At 46.9% G+C, this 17,634-nt stretch overlaps 1 protein-coding gene across 4 annotated transcripts in view; it reads right to left on the bottom strand.

Moving 5' to 3' along the window:
- Positions 1 to 12,726, bottom strand: part of MYH11 (myosin heavy chain 11) — a 108,252-nt gene extending 95,526 nt beyond the window's left edge. For all 4 annotated transcript variants that reach the window (XM_053672161.1, XM_053672162.1, XM_053672163.1 and 1 more), the window contains exons 1-2: positions 12,382 to 12,726; positions 1,518 to 1,674 (exon numbers count right to left, since the gene is read on the bottom strand). In XM_053672161.1, coding sequence (XP_053528136.1) covers positions 1,518 to 1,674; positions 12,382 to 12,726 — 502 coding nt within the window. The remainder of the gene's footprint in view (positions 1 to 1,517; positions 1,675 to 12,381) is intronic.
- Between the last annotated feature and the right edge of the window lie 4,908 nt (positions 12,727 to 17,634).

Below are 17,634 nucleotides of genomic sequence, written 5' to 3'. Positions count from 1 at the left end.
AGAGATGGCAAGGTAATTCTAGGTGCCACTCAGATGAATATTTTTTAATTGTTATATACTATTTTCAATGTGTATTTGGAAAAGTATATCTATGTGGTTGGTTATGTCCAACACCAGGTTTCGTGCATGACGATGATAATAGCTTACATTTAGTGAGTTTTACCAAGTACCAGGCCTTATTCTAATCACTTTGTACACAATAGTTCATTTAATCTTCCCATCAGCCCTAGCAGGTAGGTCACGGTTATTGTAATCCTCTTTTATAAACAGGAAACGGGCGCAGAGCGGGAAAGTAGCTTGCTCAAGGTCACACAGCGAGTGAGCGGCAGAGCTGGAATTTGAACACAGGTAGACCTGTTCTAGTACTCATGCTCTTACTATATTGTATACTGCTGGGGGTTTATTTTAATTCTCACCTGAGAATATGCTTATTAATTTTTAGAGAGTGAGGAAGGGAAAGAGAGGGAAAGGGAGAAACATCTTATCAGTTGCCTCCCATACACACCCCAACTGGGGATCAAACAACAACCTTTTGTGTTCCAAGCCACTGAGCCCCCTGAGTCAGGGCTACTGTTATTTTTTGCCTAGTCGGAAATAGGTTCTGGGGGGGGGGAATGAAGCTTATAAGAAAAATATTTAGTTAATTATATAAGGATATAATTTACATGAAGTTTAAGAACAGGCAAAATTGATGATGGCAGAAGTCAGAACAGCAGTTACTCTAGGGCTGCAGAGAAGGTATTACTGGGAAGCGGCATGAGCAAACTTCCTGGAAATGTTTTACATCTCGGTCTGGGTAGTGATGATACAACTGTAGACGTGTAAAAATTAATTTTAGGCTGGATACTTTAAATTTGTGTACTTATGTATTCTGCCATATATATGTTTTATCTCAATGAAGCTTAATAATAATGACACATAAACGTGGAGAGAATGTGTGAAGGTCTTTAGTTTGGAAAAGCCTGCATTTACAGTCTTCACGACCCACTGCAAGATGGATACTATCGCCCCCTTTAACAGATGAGGACACTGAGGCTGGAGAGGAGAAGACATTTGCCAACAATCTCGTGGGCACTGAGTGGTACCTGGTTGCAAATTGGGAGCTGGTTGGCTCAGCCCCAGAGCTGGTACCACCCTCTTCCCTTCCAAGGTGAGAGCATTATACCATTTCCAGACAAATGGCCTGGCCAGGGCCTCGGGCAGCCAGCGGGACTGAGAGCTGGAGCTGGAGCCAGAGAGGGCGCATGCCCGTATTTGCCCAAGCTCTCTGCTCTCACCCTCCCAGCTGCAAACACAGATGTTCAGCTTGCTTTTTTCCCTTTTTCAGTCACAGCCCTCCTGCCGCCCAGTGTTGCCTGCCAAACTCCACATTCTTGGCGAGAACAGTAGGTGGGCAGGACAGGAGGGGCCTGGGCAGGGCAGCAGTCTCTGGGGGTGGCCCTAAGCCCCTCGGTCAGCTTTCCCCCAGAAGGAGAAATCGTGACCCAGCCTCCCCTGCACCCCCAAGACCAACTCACCTTGCAGCATGCTCCGGTAGGCCGTGTCAGCGATGGCATAGATGTGGGGCGGCATCTCGTGCCTCTTCTTTCCCTTGTACATTTCAACGATCTTCTCTGAGTAGATGGGCAGTTGCTTGTAGGGATTGATCACCACGCAGAAGAGGCCAGAGTACGTCTGCCAAACAGAGAGCCCAAGCTTACTTCCGGAACATAATAGGAAGGAGCGCTTGCACATGCAGCCTGCGAGATGTGGGCAGGACGACACCCAACGCAGCCTGCATTCACGGAGCCCCACTGCGTGCACGATCTCGCTCCATCCTCACAGTAGCACTATCATATTGGTTTTAGAAATGGGGAAACTGAGGCTCGGGGTCTTAATGGGAACTCGTGGCATCACTGATAAGCTGAGTGTGGGGGAAGAGAAGCAACAGGAAGGCCTGGATTTCTAGGCCACCCACTGTGCTAAATGCCACTGAATTCTACCCTTTAAACTGGTTAAAATGGTGAACTTTATGTTATATGGATTTCACCACAATTAAAAACAATAGTTGTCCTGCCCTACCAAGTGCATAGGAGCATCTGAAAATAATCAGACCAGGGAAAGGGGTAGGAAGGCACTCAGCAACCTCCTTCGCTGTGCACGTGTGAGAAACCATCGTCATTATTACTGTTTCCTGTTGCACATCCCATCTTCCCCTGGGTTGAAGTCGCAGCTCAGGAGACAAGCTCCAACCTGTCCCACGGGAACTGCTTTCCCCAGATGATAGTGTTAGTGTTGCCCAAGGCTCTGATGGTCACGAAGCATATCCTCCCTCAACTCCTCGTGAGGAGTGACTGAAGGAAGAGAAGCAGGTATTCTATTTTGGGTTACATTCAGAACAAACACCAGAGAGAATAAGCAACTTGACCAAAGTCACTAAACGAGACCTTGGCAGCGCCAAGCCCAGCACAGTTCACTCCCAGGTGTGAGCACTGTCCACTTGGCTGTCTGACTTATTTTGTCCTGCAGAAACAATCGCATATTCATTCATTCATTCATTCATTCATTCATTCATTCAATGTGTCTGTCCCAGATATTGTGCACGGTTCTGGGGTTATAGTAGAAGACAAAAAAATATAATGTCTTGCCCTCAAGGAGCTTTCAGTCACAGCTACAACTGAGTGGACAGTGGAAGGACTCCTGGGGGCTCAATCTGCTAAGAGACAACCCTGTGTGATAGGCCAGGAACTGGGTGGTAGATGGGATTCTTCTAAAGACACAGGATAGGTAGCAAAGGAGGGAGTAATCTCACAGGTTCTCACCATTCCCCTGAAAAGGATAAGAATGTCTAAACATGCACCAATTGTTTATTGAGCACCTACAGTATACCAGGTCTAAGCTAGGTGCTGGAGGTAAGTAAATCGGCAATACCTCCTGCCCTCAAAGAGCCCACAGATCAGAAGGGGGATGAGGGCATTTAAAAATAACATCATAAGAGCAACAGTGGAGCCCAAAAGATTAGGGGAGCAAAGAAAAAAGGGCCCTAACTCACATCCGGGGTGCTCAGGAAAACTTCAGGGGGGAGGTGCTTCCTGTAGCGTCTTAATAGACAAGAAGGTGTTCAGCTCAGGGGCAGCAAAGGCACAGAGGCATCAGGCCAGAGATGGAGAGGTGAAAAATGGGGCAGGGGTACAGTCTGCTGCTGGGTGCAAGCAATTTGGTGTTGCTGGTGCCTAAAGCAGCAGAAAAGTGATGGTGAAAGGTAAGTGAAGGGGGTGTAGGACCCACACCCAGCCAGAGAATCTGCCTGGAGACCCCCTGACCCACCCACAGACACCAGCCACAAGTGCCCTGATGGCAGGGAGCCTCCTCTTCTTCCTCTTCAGTTCCCGCACAGGCCTTGGCTTATAATAGGTGCTCACTAAATGCTTGCTAAACGAATGCTGACAGGTAAGTAAATTACAGTCTTCCCTGGAGCAGCTGCAATGCTGCCTACGTCTCTGTATGACTTGGGGCTTTGCACTGGGCCCGCACAGAGCAGATGCTCAGTACATGTTTCTTGAGCGAGTGGTGAAGTTCTTTCAGGGCAGGAGCTGTGTGCCCTAGTCATCTGTGCCCTGGGCCCCAGCATGCGGCCTCCCAGAGAGCAAGTGCCGAGAAAGGCCTGATCATTTGAACGAAAGTCAACCAAGCCTTTTGATGTCCCCTCCAGGTCTCAGTCCTACATGTGCCCCACCCAGGGCCACACCCACTGCTAGCTGACAAAGCCCTTTTGTAGAATATAGGTGTTATTTACAGCCCAAACCACACCACCCCAAGTCTTTGACCTGGAGACAGTAAGTGGTACAGAGCTGAGTACTGGGGACTTGGTTTGAATCCTCATTCTGCTCCTTCTGGATGTGTGAGGCTGGGTAAGTCTCTTAACCTCTCTGAGCCTCAGTTATCCTCATCTGCAACATGGGGAGGGATGTAATAGCAGCTTGCTCATAAGGTTGCTATTATCTGTGAAGATAACACTCATGAGGCATTTAACACAGTGCCTGGTATATAGCAGGCATTCAATTAATGTTAGTTGACTACATATACTATTCTACCTTTCTTTCATGATGATGTAAACTTTGCCACCTTGGAGCCTTCTCACATACTGCTCCCTCTACCTGGTATGCCTTCCCCCCGCCCTCATCTTCCCAGAGCCATTGCCATCTCCTTTTTCAAGACTAAGCCTAACTGTCGCCTCCTGCACTGTGAGGGGGACCCATCCTACTCCAGCACCCAGCACAGGGCTAGGCCCATGGCAGACACTCAGTAGACATCTGCTTAACAAAATTAATGAGAAAAGGAAGGAACACATGACTATCCCAACTCTATCACAAGCTTCTGAAGGACTGTTACTTTCCTCCTGTCTGCTGGGACACCTCCTAGAGCTATGCACAAGCAAGCACTTAATCCAGGCTTCTAAGCAGATCCAAACCTCTGTTCAGTTCAGCAAACCTTTTCAAAGTACGAGGGTCCGAGAGGAAGATTGGTTGGGCTTTGGAATCTGGAGGTTCCACCTCCTGTGTTCAGCTGTGGTTAACCTTGCCCAAACCAGCCCACCTGCTATTGGCTGTGTCTGCCACAGGTCCCCACAAGCTCCTCTCCAGCTGGTCAAGTTCAGAGGTTTCAATATCCCAGCCTCCCCTGTCCCAGTCTGCATCTCAGGGCTCAGTGCCACCACCAGCAGGTCCCAGCTGCAGGCCCAGGGCTTCCCTCTTGTGACCGTATTAGGAAAGGACTCCAGTTTTTCCCTGACACTTTATATGGGCAGCCTTGCAGCCCTGAGCACGGGCTGCTCCCACAGCTCCAGCAGAAATAAGGAAGAGTGGTGGAAGGTGGAAAGAATCCAGGCTTGAAGTCACACAGACCTGGGTGGAGTCTCAGCATCGTCCTCATAACCTGTATGACTTGAGCTGACAACTCTCCTCCATCTATAAAATGATGGGTAACTACACTTTCCTTACCAGCTGTACTGCAATGTCATAACTTTCTGAATCTCTGTCTAGGGACAGACATGGTCCATCAAAAACACACTTTTCCTGCAGCCTTTATTTTAATAGCAAAAAGGACTAGAAACCACCTAAACATTCACCAATTATGGCAAGCTGCCATTAAATTATGATGTACCTCGGGGTGGGCCTTTCTGCATCCATCTTGTTTGGGACTCTCTGTGCTTCCTAGACTCGCATGTCTCTTTCCTTCCCCAAATTAAGAAAGTTTTCTTTCATTAATTTTGCAAATAGATTTCCAATTTCTTGCTCTTTTCCTTCTGACACACCTATGATGCAAATGTTAGACTTCTTGATGTTGTTCCAGAGGCTGCTTATACTATCCTAATCTTTTTTGGATTTTTTTTCTTCTTGTTGTTCTGATTGGTTGTTTTTTGCTTCCTTATGTTCCAAATCATTGATATGATTCTTGGCTTCATTTGCTCTACTGTCATTTCCCTATAAACTGTTCATTATTTTAATTACTGTACCCTTCATTTCTAACTGAATCTGTTTTATGCTGCTGAGGTCTGCACTAAGTTCCTTGAGCACCCTTATAACCAGTGTTTGAACTCTGCATCTGATAGATTGCTTACCTCCATTTTGGTTAGCTCTGTTTCTGGAGTTTTGATCTTTCATTTTGGCCATGTTCCTTTGCCTCTTCGTTTTGGCAGCCTCCCTGTGTTTGTTTCTGTGTATTAGGTGGAGCTGCTATGACTTCCTGTCTTAGTAGTGTCACCTAATGTAGTACGTGTCCTATAGGGTCCAGTGGCACAGTCTCCCCTATCACCCAAGCTGGGTACTCAAGGTACACCCTCCTCTTGTAGTTGAGCCTTTGTTGCTGTTGGCAGATCAATGGGAGGCATTTACCCAGGCCAGTCAGGTACAGGGACTGGCTATGACCACTGACCACCAACCTCTGCCCTCCGTGGAGGATCAGCTGTGCAGAGGCAGGGTGGTGGTACTCCGATGTGGTCTGTAGCTGTCCATTGGGTGTGCTGGCCCTAGTGTTTTCTGGGTGGTGCAGGCCAAGGTCATCCCCCACTGTGTTCTGCCTGAGGCCACCCTGCATGAGCTATAGAGTAATCTGGAATGGCTGCTACTTGTACTGGGCATGGAGACTCCCAGGCAAAGCCAAACTGTGAATCAAGGCTGGCTGCTGCTAGTACCCAGCCTGGGGTTCACTGAGGCCAGCTGTTGCTTGTTTGACAGGATTTATGAAATGTGAGGCATGAGCCCAGACCAGCCATTCATATGGAAAAGCAGCTTGGGTGGGCCCATAAGTTGGGTGTGGGGGAATCTCTGAGGATTTCTGGGGTAGGGCAAACAGTGTTAGCCAGGTTGGTGGAGTCTCAGATATGGCTCCAGCCCACTGGCTCTATGCGGGGATGGTTCAGAAAAAATGGACCATGGCCTCTGCTCACCTCGATGCCAGACACTTCACTTTCTCCCTGTATGCCACTGATGTTTTTCCAGCTGCTACCCCTGTGCTCGAGCTCAGAGGGAGTGAGTTTGAGTAGGTGAGTCCGTGTGTGGGTTCTTTAAAAGGAACTGCTTGAGGATCCAGGAGTTTCTTCCACTGATTCAGTCCCCACTGGTTTTTGCAGCCAGAATTTGTGGGGTCTTATCTTCCTGGCACTGAAACCCTGGGCTAGGGGGCCTGGTATGGGGCTGGGACTCCTTGATCTGGAGATATCTCACCCAAATTTTTATCTACCACACATGGGTGAGGAACCAGCCCATTCCACATGTGCACCCCTCCTACCAGTCTGGATGGATGAGGTTTCTTTAATTTTGTAGTTGTCAGCTTTCTATTCAACTCGATTTCTGACGTTCCTGAGTGATGGCTGTTCTATGTTTTAGTTGTAATTTTGGTGTGGGTGTGTGAAGAGCTGAGCCATATCTGCCTATGCCACTATCTTGACCACAAGTTCCATATTGCTGATCTACATGCTATTTTATTTAATGGCCACATGTACTACCTGGTCAAAACATATTTTAAGTCTGACTAAATCAGTATGAAAAGACAAAGAAAGAGCCATAAGATGTGATTAGGTGAGAAAAGCAAGCCGCAAGGCATACCTGAAATGATTTTGGGGGCTATATTAGTTATATGTGTACATATGCATACATGACCCTAATAATCAGATGTAACTCCAGGGAACAGGGTTGGGGCCCTTTAAAGAGGGGGGACCCTGACATTTAATGATGCATGCTTCTTATTTTAAATATTCTCTTGTGGTCTTTGCCATAGATGCCTTGTTTTCCTGTGGAGGTTTTTTGAAGCAATAACAACTTGAAAGGTCTAGACAGCTGGTTCATAGACTCAACAAAAGGCAGCCTCCAATTGTATTTTCTCTCCACACTTTAGGACCGTCCGGCACCCAGGAAGCCTCTGCTCACAGCTTGTTCCCAGAAACCCTGGGCAGAAACTCCTTCCAGAGAAGGCTAAGATCACTGGGCCAGGAGTCTAAGATGAAAACCTCATCAGCTGCTGGGGTTTGGAAGGAATGCCTCTCCTTACCCCATGGTCCTCTCAGAACAGTGGAATCAGAACAAGGAAAACTTCCTTTTGGGTTTCTGGGTGGGGAATTTGGACTTGGAGTCCCAATGAACAGAAAGGTATATCCCCTTTGCTCTCTCAGTCATGTTCCAAATCCCAGGGCTCAGTACAGGATGGAATGTCCCACTGTCTACAGGGACCAAGCAGGTAAGATATGAGTGAAATGGGCCAGGTATGAGGGGAAAAAAGAGATAGGCACAGTGATCAAATGGCCACCAGCACTGAGCCCCAGACTATGGGAGGTGACAGGGAGTTCTGGGGCTTGCAGAAAAATAGAGTACACACAGCCCATCTAAAAGGGACTGTTACCTGGCGGCCTGCGTCCAGAGGTGCCAGGTCCTTTGCTGTTTCAAGCGATGCCTAAAACCGAGATCCTTCCTTCCTTTCTCTCTCTCTCTCTCTCTCTCTGTCAAATTAACTCAATATTTTTAGTCATTCACTCTGGGCCAAGAGCTTGTGACCTCTGGTTTAGCACCTAGTATGTGCTCAAGAAATCATAATAAGAGGTTTGATTCCTTCCTTCTGTGCACTTAAAGCTTGCCCAACTCAAAGTTAATGATGCCTGTGGCACCAGGCCCACCCGCCGCAGCCCACACATATCACCTGCTTCCAGCCTCCTGTCACCCTAGGGACCCTTGCCATCATAAGTACTCACACCGTCCTAGAGGCAGACGGACCTCATTTGAACCCCAGCTCTACCCACTTCCTGTGGGGGAACTGAGCACATCTGAGCAAATGAAGTAGTAGCCACTGTCTTACAGCTTCATTAGAAGAATTAAATGAGACAGCAGCTGAAAGAGGTTGTCCTAGGGCCAGCCTTGCTGGGTTTAAGACCCAGCTGTTTCTCATCAAGTTATTTAGCTTTTCTAAGTCTCAGTTTCTTTATCTGCAAAAATGGGGCTCAATAATAGTAAATCTCTTACACAAAAAATAATAATGACAGTAATAATACATTAGCATAAACTCTTAACATAGTAAAAGTTAAATAAGTAGTAGTTGCCATCATTGTCCTGGGGATAATAAGGCTCCTTTGAGAGTGTAATGGAAGCTAAGACCCCCTCTGCCCAGCAAAAACTTTTCCTTAAATCTCAGGAGACTGACAAACTCCCAGGACCAATTCATAGGCATTGAGTTTAGAATCCCACGTTTTAGGGGGGAACATTTTTTTGGTAAGAGCACTTAAACATCGGTTAAGAGGGTGGATCTCATGCTAAGTGCACAACACAGTGTGGTCGACTGTAGCCACAGTTTGTAGTTTGTACAGCGCCCTCTAGAGCTTATTCACCTTGTTTAACTGGGACTTCATGCCCATTGATTAGCAATTCTGTTTCCTCCTCTGCCAGCCCCTGGCAACCACCGTTCCACTGGTAGATTCTCCGGGAGACTGTTTCAGGTTCCTCATATAAGTGGGGTCATGCAGCCTGTGTCCTGTGTCTGGCTGGTTTCACACAGCATCCCGTCCTCAGGTTCACCCACATTGTTGCACATGACAGGATTTCCTTCTTTTTTAAAGCTGAGTAACATTCCATTGTATGGATATACCACCCCTTCTTTACTCATTTGTCATTTTAGAATCCACTGTATCATTTGCACCTAGTGTGTCTTATCTTTCTTCCCTTGGTAAAAAGGCAGCCTTGGGGCCAGGACTGGGCCCTGTGACTGCTCAGCACCCCACAGACAGGGGGCAGGAGAGAGAAGAGCACACACACTTGACAATGGGGCAGGTCGGAGTCTGCCCTAGGTCGGTTCCCAGGTGAGTCATGCCACCTCTCCGCCTCAGTCGCTGCATGTGCAGGATGGGACATAAGCTTTGCTCTCACACGGGTCATAATGGATGAAATGGGCTGGGGAGGACTTGGCACGGTACCAGTACCTGCAAGACCACATCTTCATTGAGCTCCCGCCACCCGAAACCTTTGTCCTATTCCCCAGCCAATACCAGAGACAGAGCTGATTGCTACACAGTCATGAAAAAGTCCAGGCAGAGAGAACCCAGCCAGCGACCCGTCCAGAAGAGCAATGGGACGCTGGACCAGGAGTCAGAACTACATTCATGCCCCACATGTGCCACAGACGGTCTGTGGCAGCTCAGGCAAGTCACTGGGCATGTCTGAGCACCAAACTTGCATCTCTAAGATAAGGAGCCAGGACCCTCTGGCTCCTACAGATTCTTCCAGATCCCAGAGGACAAGATGCCTGCCAGGACCTTCTCAAAAATGCATCATTTAAGGTGAGCCTTCCAGAACAGAGGGGAAAGTTCTCTCCATCACCAAGGGCAGAGCCGAGCATGCCCAGCTGCCTTCCCATCGCCCTGCTTCCCACCTGCTAACCTTCTGCAACCACGGGCTGGCAGAGTAACTGGCCCTCCCCTCCTTATTTTCTTCGCCATGGACAATGGTTTCTATTTAAGTGGTTAAATAGACCAGAAAGGATCAAGACAGGAGAAGGCATGTGGTCATGAGGCTGAAACACTTTTCATCTAATCTGTCCAGAGAAGCATAGCAGGAATTTGAAGCTTTGATTCAGTTTTTAATCTGCTGTCAGAAGATACTCTGGGTCTTGGGGCCATCACAAACCCCTCATTTTCTTTTTCTGATTTCTATTTTGGACTCAAATACTGTGTCAGAAGACAGCAGGTGAGATTCATGCACCGGCTTGTCCTCAACTTTCCTGGATAGAGGTGACGCATCTTAGATGCGAGACCTGGTCCCGAAGGAGCCCAGTTTTCCCTGCAGCTGCCTGCACACTGGTGTCCTTTGAAGCAACCGTCCCATACTGACAGGCCCAGGTAGATAATATTTTCATAAAAGGAGTACCTTGGATAAAAGGGACTTCCCCTGCTTAGTTAGGGAAGTGAGCATGGCCTTTAGCACTCTGAGCCTTTCAGCTTGCTCTCCTGCAACCTGGGACAAGCATTTTTATCCAGATAAAGTGTGGCGAGATATAGAACCTGGATTAGAGGAGGAATTCACATAATTATGAGCCACTTCCCTGTTCTCCCAAGGCTCTTTAAAAAGTCACCGAGCCCTGGCTGGTGTGAGCACCAGCCTGCAAACTGAGGGGCTGCCAGTTCAATCCCCAGTCGGGGCACATGCCTGAGTTGCAGGCCAGGTCCCCAATAGGGAGCGTGCGAGAGGCAACCACACAATGATGTTTCTCTCCCTCTCCTTCTCCCTCCCTTCCCCTGTCTAAAAATAAATGAATAAAATCTTTTTTCAAAAAGCCACTGAAACCCCTTCTGAACTATCCATTAGAAGAATGGATAATCAAAGATGGTACATGCGTGGGATAGATTACAAAGTCCTTAAAAGGATGTTGGGGTGGGGGAGTCATGACAGAGTGGGGGGATGCTCGCCACTGACTCGTGCATGGAAAAAAGAGGTCACTTACGGACGTGCAGAGGGTTTTAAATATGCAAACACAAACCACTGTCACACAGAAAGACACCAATGACACACAAACTTCTTAACAGCTGTTATCTCTCGGGGGAGGGGTTTGGGTTTGCTGGGCTTTTCTGAATTTTCCAAGTCTTCTGTAGTGAATGTGTCTTATTTTCCTAATTAGGAAAAACATCAGCAGAATATTTTTAGAGATGACAAAGGGCTTTTTGTAATCTTCACATGGCAAAATGTAAAGGGCAGGACCAGAGGGCATGACGATGGAACTGCCCGTTCCCACGAGTTGACAAAGGAGCGAGGACATCTGACTGGTGAGGACACACAGATGACGGCAGCAACAACAGGACAGCAACAATGACCACAGCGCCACCTAGCAGTTTGAGCACCTACAAGGTGCCAGGAGGCATGCCAAGTACTTTCTTTTTAGAGTAATCACAGCCGTGAGGCTGCTACTATCCTTGTGCAGAGCAGGAGGTGAAATTTGATAGGAATTAGGTAATTTGTCTAAGGGATTAACACACCCTTTCTCAGAGGCAAGACAGACAAAGGCGGGGCTGGCGGACCTGCCGCTCACCAGTCCGGCGTCACAGGGCTACCACGTCCCTCTGTGTCGTGGGGAGCTGGTCCAGCCCCAGAAGGAATCTGTGCCCTCTGAGTTGCCCAGCCCCACCATCTGGTCGAACAGAACTTTCTGTGACGACGGAAACGTTTTACACCGGGGCTATCCAGTGCGGCACCACTAGCCACAGGTGGCTGTCGGGCACCTGACACGTGGCCAGCACAACGGACGAAACGAATTTTGAAGTATTGATGTTTAATTTACATCTAAATTTAGTTAGCCACATGTGGCCAGTGGCTACCACATTGGACAGTGCAGCTCTGTCCACTCTGATCTGCACAGTCAGCTGGGTCCAGGTCCAGTCTGGGCATTCCCGTTTGAGACAGGGAAGGGCCTCCACGAACCTAGCCAGATCCCCACGTCTCCCTCGCAGCTGGCTGCCAGGATGGGCAGCCTTCTCACGGAGGTTATGAGATCTTTATTTCCAAGATATAGAGAAAGAGCAGAGAACTATTTCACTGAAATCTCTTGCATGTCTACCATGCGCCTTGGCACTCAGCATCTGTGATTGTGTGGAATCTCTGCACCACCTTCACATGGGAAGGGTAATTGTTCCCATTCTATAGAGAGAAAAACTGAGGCTTCAAGTGGTAAAATAACCTGTGCAATGTCATAGAACTAGGAAGGGCAGGACTGAGATCTGAACCCAGGTCTGAATGATTCTATCTCACCATATGGCCACCCTCAGTGAGACCTTTTGCTTCCCAACCTGAATCCTGAACGTATCTCTAAACCTCTCTCTTCCCTTAGGAGTCCAGGAGGCCAGGAAGAGGGGCCTGGCTGCCCCAGGACACTCACATATATGAGTCCTGAGAAGTACCGCTCCCTCAGGTTGTGCAGCACGGAGGCTTCGTTGAGGCATGTCAGCTCTGCCATGTCCTCCACCTTGGAGAACTTGGGTGGGTTCATCTTCTGGATGTCGTCCTTGCCAACTGTCACCTTCTTGCCATTCTCCACCAGCTCCACGATCACCTCATCCCCCTTCTCCTCCTTGATGCTGGCCGCCTCAAAACCCTGCTTCTCTGAAGGGATCCAGACCAGCTTCTTGGCGGCCCAGTCAGCCTGGGCCACTGGGCTGTTGATAAAGTTTTTGTCCACAAAGAGGAACTTCTCATCGTCACTGAGTTGGCCTTTCTGTGCCATGGTGCCTGGTTGGTCCCCTGAGGAATAAGACAGTAGGGTCAGAATCGGGCCAGAACTAAGCCCTAACGACAGATGAAGCCCTCCCCTCTCCATGTCTGGGATCACAGTCTGAAGAAATGTTTGACCAAGGACAAGGATGTTTCCTGCAGTGCTGTTTACATTGTCAAAGAATGGAGACAACCAGGCCTGAAAAAGATCGGCACCACTGCCTACTGTTCATCAACACAGCACCAGATACGTAAACCATGGTATTTTCACGCGGTAAAATGCTATCCAGGGGGTAAGAGGCAAGAAGTAAAACTATTGAATATGTCCCATGTTGTCAAGAGTACAGAGGCTGAGCCTCTGCACACACGGCCCTCAGGATGGAAGAGCCTTAAAATCTGTGCATACCCCTTTAACCTGTGATTGCATTTCTAGGAATCTAGCCTAAGGAAACAGTTAAGTGCTAACAGATGTATAAGAATGTACATTGTAGTGCTTTTTGGAACAGCCAAACCTACAGCAATCTAAATGGCCTTCAGTGGGTGAGTGCCTTGTTAAATAATATAGAGCATTCAGTCAATAAAATGCTATAATTCCATTGAAACTTCCACCTATGGATATTTGTGTAATAAATATATTTAAATATATTTATTAAAGTGTCACTGACCAGTGATAACATTCTCATTGAAAATACACAATTCAGACTTCTGGTCAACATGGAGGTGTAGGTGGACATGCTTCACTTCCTCGAATAACCATAGAAAGAATTAGAACTAGATCTCAAAACAAGTAATACCCAGAACCATCAGAAAAATCAAGCTGTGTGGAAGTCCCACAACCAAGGATTTAAAGAAGCCTGATCCATCCAGACGGGTAGGCAGGGTGGAGTTGCTGAGATGGGCAGAGAGGTATGAAAACACCATGTGGCGGGGAGAGGCAGCAGTGAATTGGGACGGTCTCACATTCACATGTGGTGGACAAAAATCAGGAGGGATACCTTGGGAGCCAGTGATCCCAGCCCCAGGGTTCCAGCACCCTGAAGATAAATCTCTATAACATCTGGCTGCAAAAAGCAGTGGAGGTTGGGGCAGCAGAAGAAACTGCCAGGTTTTCAGGAAACTCCACTTAAGGGCCTGCATGATCTTAAAGTGCATGCAAACCCGCCCACTCTGGGATTCAACACCAGGGAAAAACTGATTCTAAAAAAACAAAGCAAACAACCAGAACGGAACAGAATCACAGATATGGAGACCCTTGGGAGGGTTATCAGCTGGGAGGGGGAAGGGGGAGAATGGGGGAAAAGGTTCAGGAGTTAAGAAGCATAACTAGTAGATACAAAATAGACAAGAGGAGGTTAAGAATAGTATGGGAAATGGAGAAGCCGAAGAACTTATATGTAGGACCCATGGACATGAACTCAGGGGAGGGACTGCTGGAGGTAAGGGGTATACCGGGTAGAGGGGGACAAAGGGAGAAAAACTGGGACAACTGCTACAGTATAATCAATAAAATATATTTAAAAAATAAAACATACAATTCAATGATTTTAATAAAATTAAATATTGTGCATTCATTATTATGATGAATGTTAGAACATTCTCATCACCCCTAAAAGGGTTCCCTTGTGCCCACCTGCGGTCGGTCACTCCCTGTCCCACCCCCAGCCCCTGGCACCCACTGGCCCGCCTGTCTCCAAAGATCCACCTCTTCTGACATTTCATATAAATGAAATCATACAGCAGGTAACTGTTGGCCATACAATTATACTTAGGATATATTTCTAAGTTGAAAATACATATAAATGGGATACTCAGCAATACAAAGAAACAAAGTGCACCGTAAAACAGATGAAACTCAAAAGCACTGTGCTTGGTGGAAGAAGCCAGACCCAGAAGCCTGCTGCTCTGTTCCCGCACTGATAAGGGAAGTCTGGGGAAGGCCACAGTGTGGTGACAGAAAGCAGACGCTCGCTGCTGGGAACCGGCAGGGAAACTGACCCCCGAGAGTCACAGAGGGACGCGCAGGGTGTTGAGAAAGTCCTGCATCCTGATTACGATGGTGATTACATGACTGTACACAGCTGTGGAGACAGATAACTCGCTGGGTACATTTGTTTTTTTAATTAGCGAGCTCTACTGTATGTAGATTAATACAGCTGGTTAAAATGTTTATAACAGACTCTTTCCTGTAGTTTTCCATGTGTATGTGTATATACTTTTAAAAGTCTAGAAAACGGCATATTAAAACACGAAGCTGTGATTCTATCTGGTCAAATATAGGACAGTTTGAATATAAATAAGAAGAACGCAGAAGAGTTGAAAGGTTTAAATCCATGAGCTCATAATAATTTTAAAAAGTCACAGGCATCCTTGTAAGATCCTAGGGAACAAATGCATCATTTTGAAAACTGGTAAAGAAAGTGGGGGTGCAGTGGGGACCAAAGTAGTGATTCCACCTTTCCTATATAAACTGTCCCTCAGGGTAACTAAATATCTGACAAGGAGAAATCTGTTTTTATTTTTTTTAAGTCATTAAATGTTCTTTCCACATGGGCAGCTCATTTCTGACAGCTTCTCTATCTTATTGTTTAGATGTGTTCACGAGGTGAGTGCTGAGGCAGCAAGCTCTTCATAGACTTGCCCACTCGCCTGTTCCAGACCCTGTGATCGCACCTGCAGAAGCTGCCCTCCCCTGATGACACCTGCTCTCACCTGGCTCCTCCACCGGGCCCCACCTCCCCTCCTCCAACCACTGCAGCTATGCACCAAGAACTAAAGTACAGGCTGAGTGAGGATATACAGCCACCAGGACATGCTGTGTGGCTGATGCAGAAGACAATTCACAGCTCCTTTGAGTTCGCCAAGATAATCCTCATGCCCGGGCCCCAAATCCCACGGAGATGAAGTACATACACCCTGTTACCCATGAATGGGCCCTGGAGCCGGGCAGCTAGTCCTGAAATGCAGACTTTGCAAGGCAAAATTAGGGGGGCAGATGCTCCAATTCCTACTTTTCTGGTTCGGGAGTGAAAATGACGCTAATAAAAACGAGGAGCTGATTTGCTCAGAGGGATGGTTATTTCTCTTGGGAGACCAGATCCAGCAACTCATTTTTTTAAAAGATAGAGAAATGAGCAAATCATTCCCTGAATCTGAATAATTGCTTCCATTACTCAAGAAAGAGAAATAAAGAATAGTAAGGAATGTACGTTGTCCTGTGTTTAACAATCACATATCCTGTGTTTTTTTTGTTAACCAATGTCACCCCAATAAATTCAATTAAAAAACTGTCTTTTAATTTATCTTGTGACTTAATAAACCCAACAGCTTTCTTCCCTTACTTCGTTTTTCACTGTTATTAGAAGAATCCCAGCTAATAAATGCAGATGAAACATTAAAACCAGAATATAGCAATTTTGTAACTCCTAATAAAATCATGGGCCCTGGCAATGACCGAGGGTTGTGAAATCACCTAGGGCCGGGCCCACCCCCTGAGCTTCTGAGTCAGTGGGTCTGGGATGAGCCCAGAGATTTGCACTTGTCTACTGAGTTCCCAGGAGAGGCTCTGGATGCTGGCCTGGGGTCCACACTCTCAGACCCATGGAGTTAGGGGAAAAGCAGATGGAGAACTTTCTAGTGGATGCCCCAGGCTGGCTCCCACCTACACGTACTAATTCATCTTAATATCCCACAAAGAAAGAGTTGATCAGATATTACGTGTCCCCAGATGGGATGCTGTAGGAAGTGCTACCACCACCAATGAAATGTTCTAACAAAAAGGAAGAGAAGATGGGCGCAGAAGCTGATGAAGCCCCTGATCTAACGCCTGTTTACAGCAAATGCAGGGCACAGGCAACAGGCTAAAGAACATCGTGGGCATGCAACGAAGTCCAAACGGTGGGACAAATGACTCAGTTCCTTTAACGGAAAAAGTACCAAAAAAGAAAAGAAAAAGAAAGAAGGCAAGGGACCTATAGATCAGAAGGGACTTAAGACACATGAGAGAAATGGGAGGAGGGTGGCGTTGAAATGAAAATGATTCAGTTATGAAAACAACTGAAGTTGAGTGTCAGGTACCTACAGGGAGAACAGAGGGTATTGTACTATTCTCTCCACTTCTGCATATGTTTGAAATGTTTCATAATGAAAAAGCCAAGTGAACACAACAAAAGATAAACACTGACAAAGGCAGGGAAAGAACTTCCCCTTACCCCAACACCCACATACACATACAGGGAGGGAAAATCACAAATAAAGGTATTTATTGCATTTTTTAAAAAGCTACCCCTTAAAGGGAAGGCTTTGAAGAGTTACATGTAGTTGTCACAAAAAAATTTTATTTAACAAGCACTCCCAAATTTATGAGATAATTGGAGAAATTGGAACACTGATTCACTGTATTTTATATTAGGGAATTTGTGAAATTCTTTGGTGGGAAAACGGTACCATGATTTCATCTGTTTAGAGAATCCTTTCCTTTCAGAGAGGTCTGGAAATACTGATAGAGGAAATCACAAACCTGGGGTTTATCTCAAAATAATCAGGGCGGGGAAGAAAGGAAAGGAGCTGGAGAGGAAACGAAATTGGCTCAGGTGTTGATAAATGCTTGCGCTGTTCTGCCTACTTTTGCATGTTTGACATTTTTATTTAAAAGGAAAAAGTTAGCTATGAAATTTTTTAAAACTATCTCCCACTCGTAAGCATTGTCAATATTGCACCATCTCCCATTCGGCCTGTATGTCAAACCCAGAGCTGAGTGTTCTGCCCACCAGCGGTGACAGTTAACGCTCAAGGACCTTCCCAGGGTCCTTGGGCTAAAGGACCTCCCTGGGCTAAAGCCTTCATGTGCGGGATCATGAAGTAACATCAGCACAGCCTTTGCAGTTAGGTTTTATAAGCTCCACCTTACAGATAATGAAAATGG

Source organism: Artibeus jamaicensis, unplaced genomic scaffold (assembly GCF_021234435.1).
Source record: "Artibeus jamaicensis isolate MK-2021 breed Jamaican fruit bat unplaced genomic scaffold, CSHL_Jam_final contig_729, whole genome shotgun sequence".
NCBI classification, from domain to species: Eukaryota; Metazoa; Chordata; class Mammalia; order Chiroptera; family Phyllostomidae; genus Artibeus; species Artibeus jamaicensis.
This window is presented reverse-complemented; position numbering and strand designations above follow the sequence as displayed.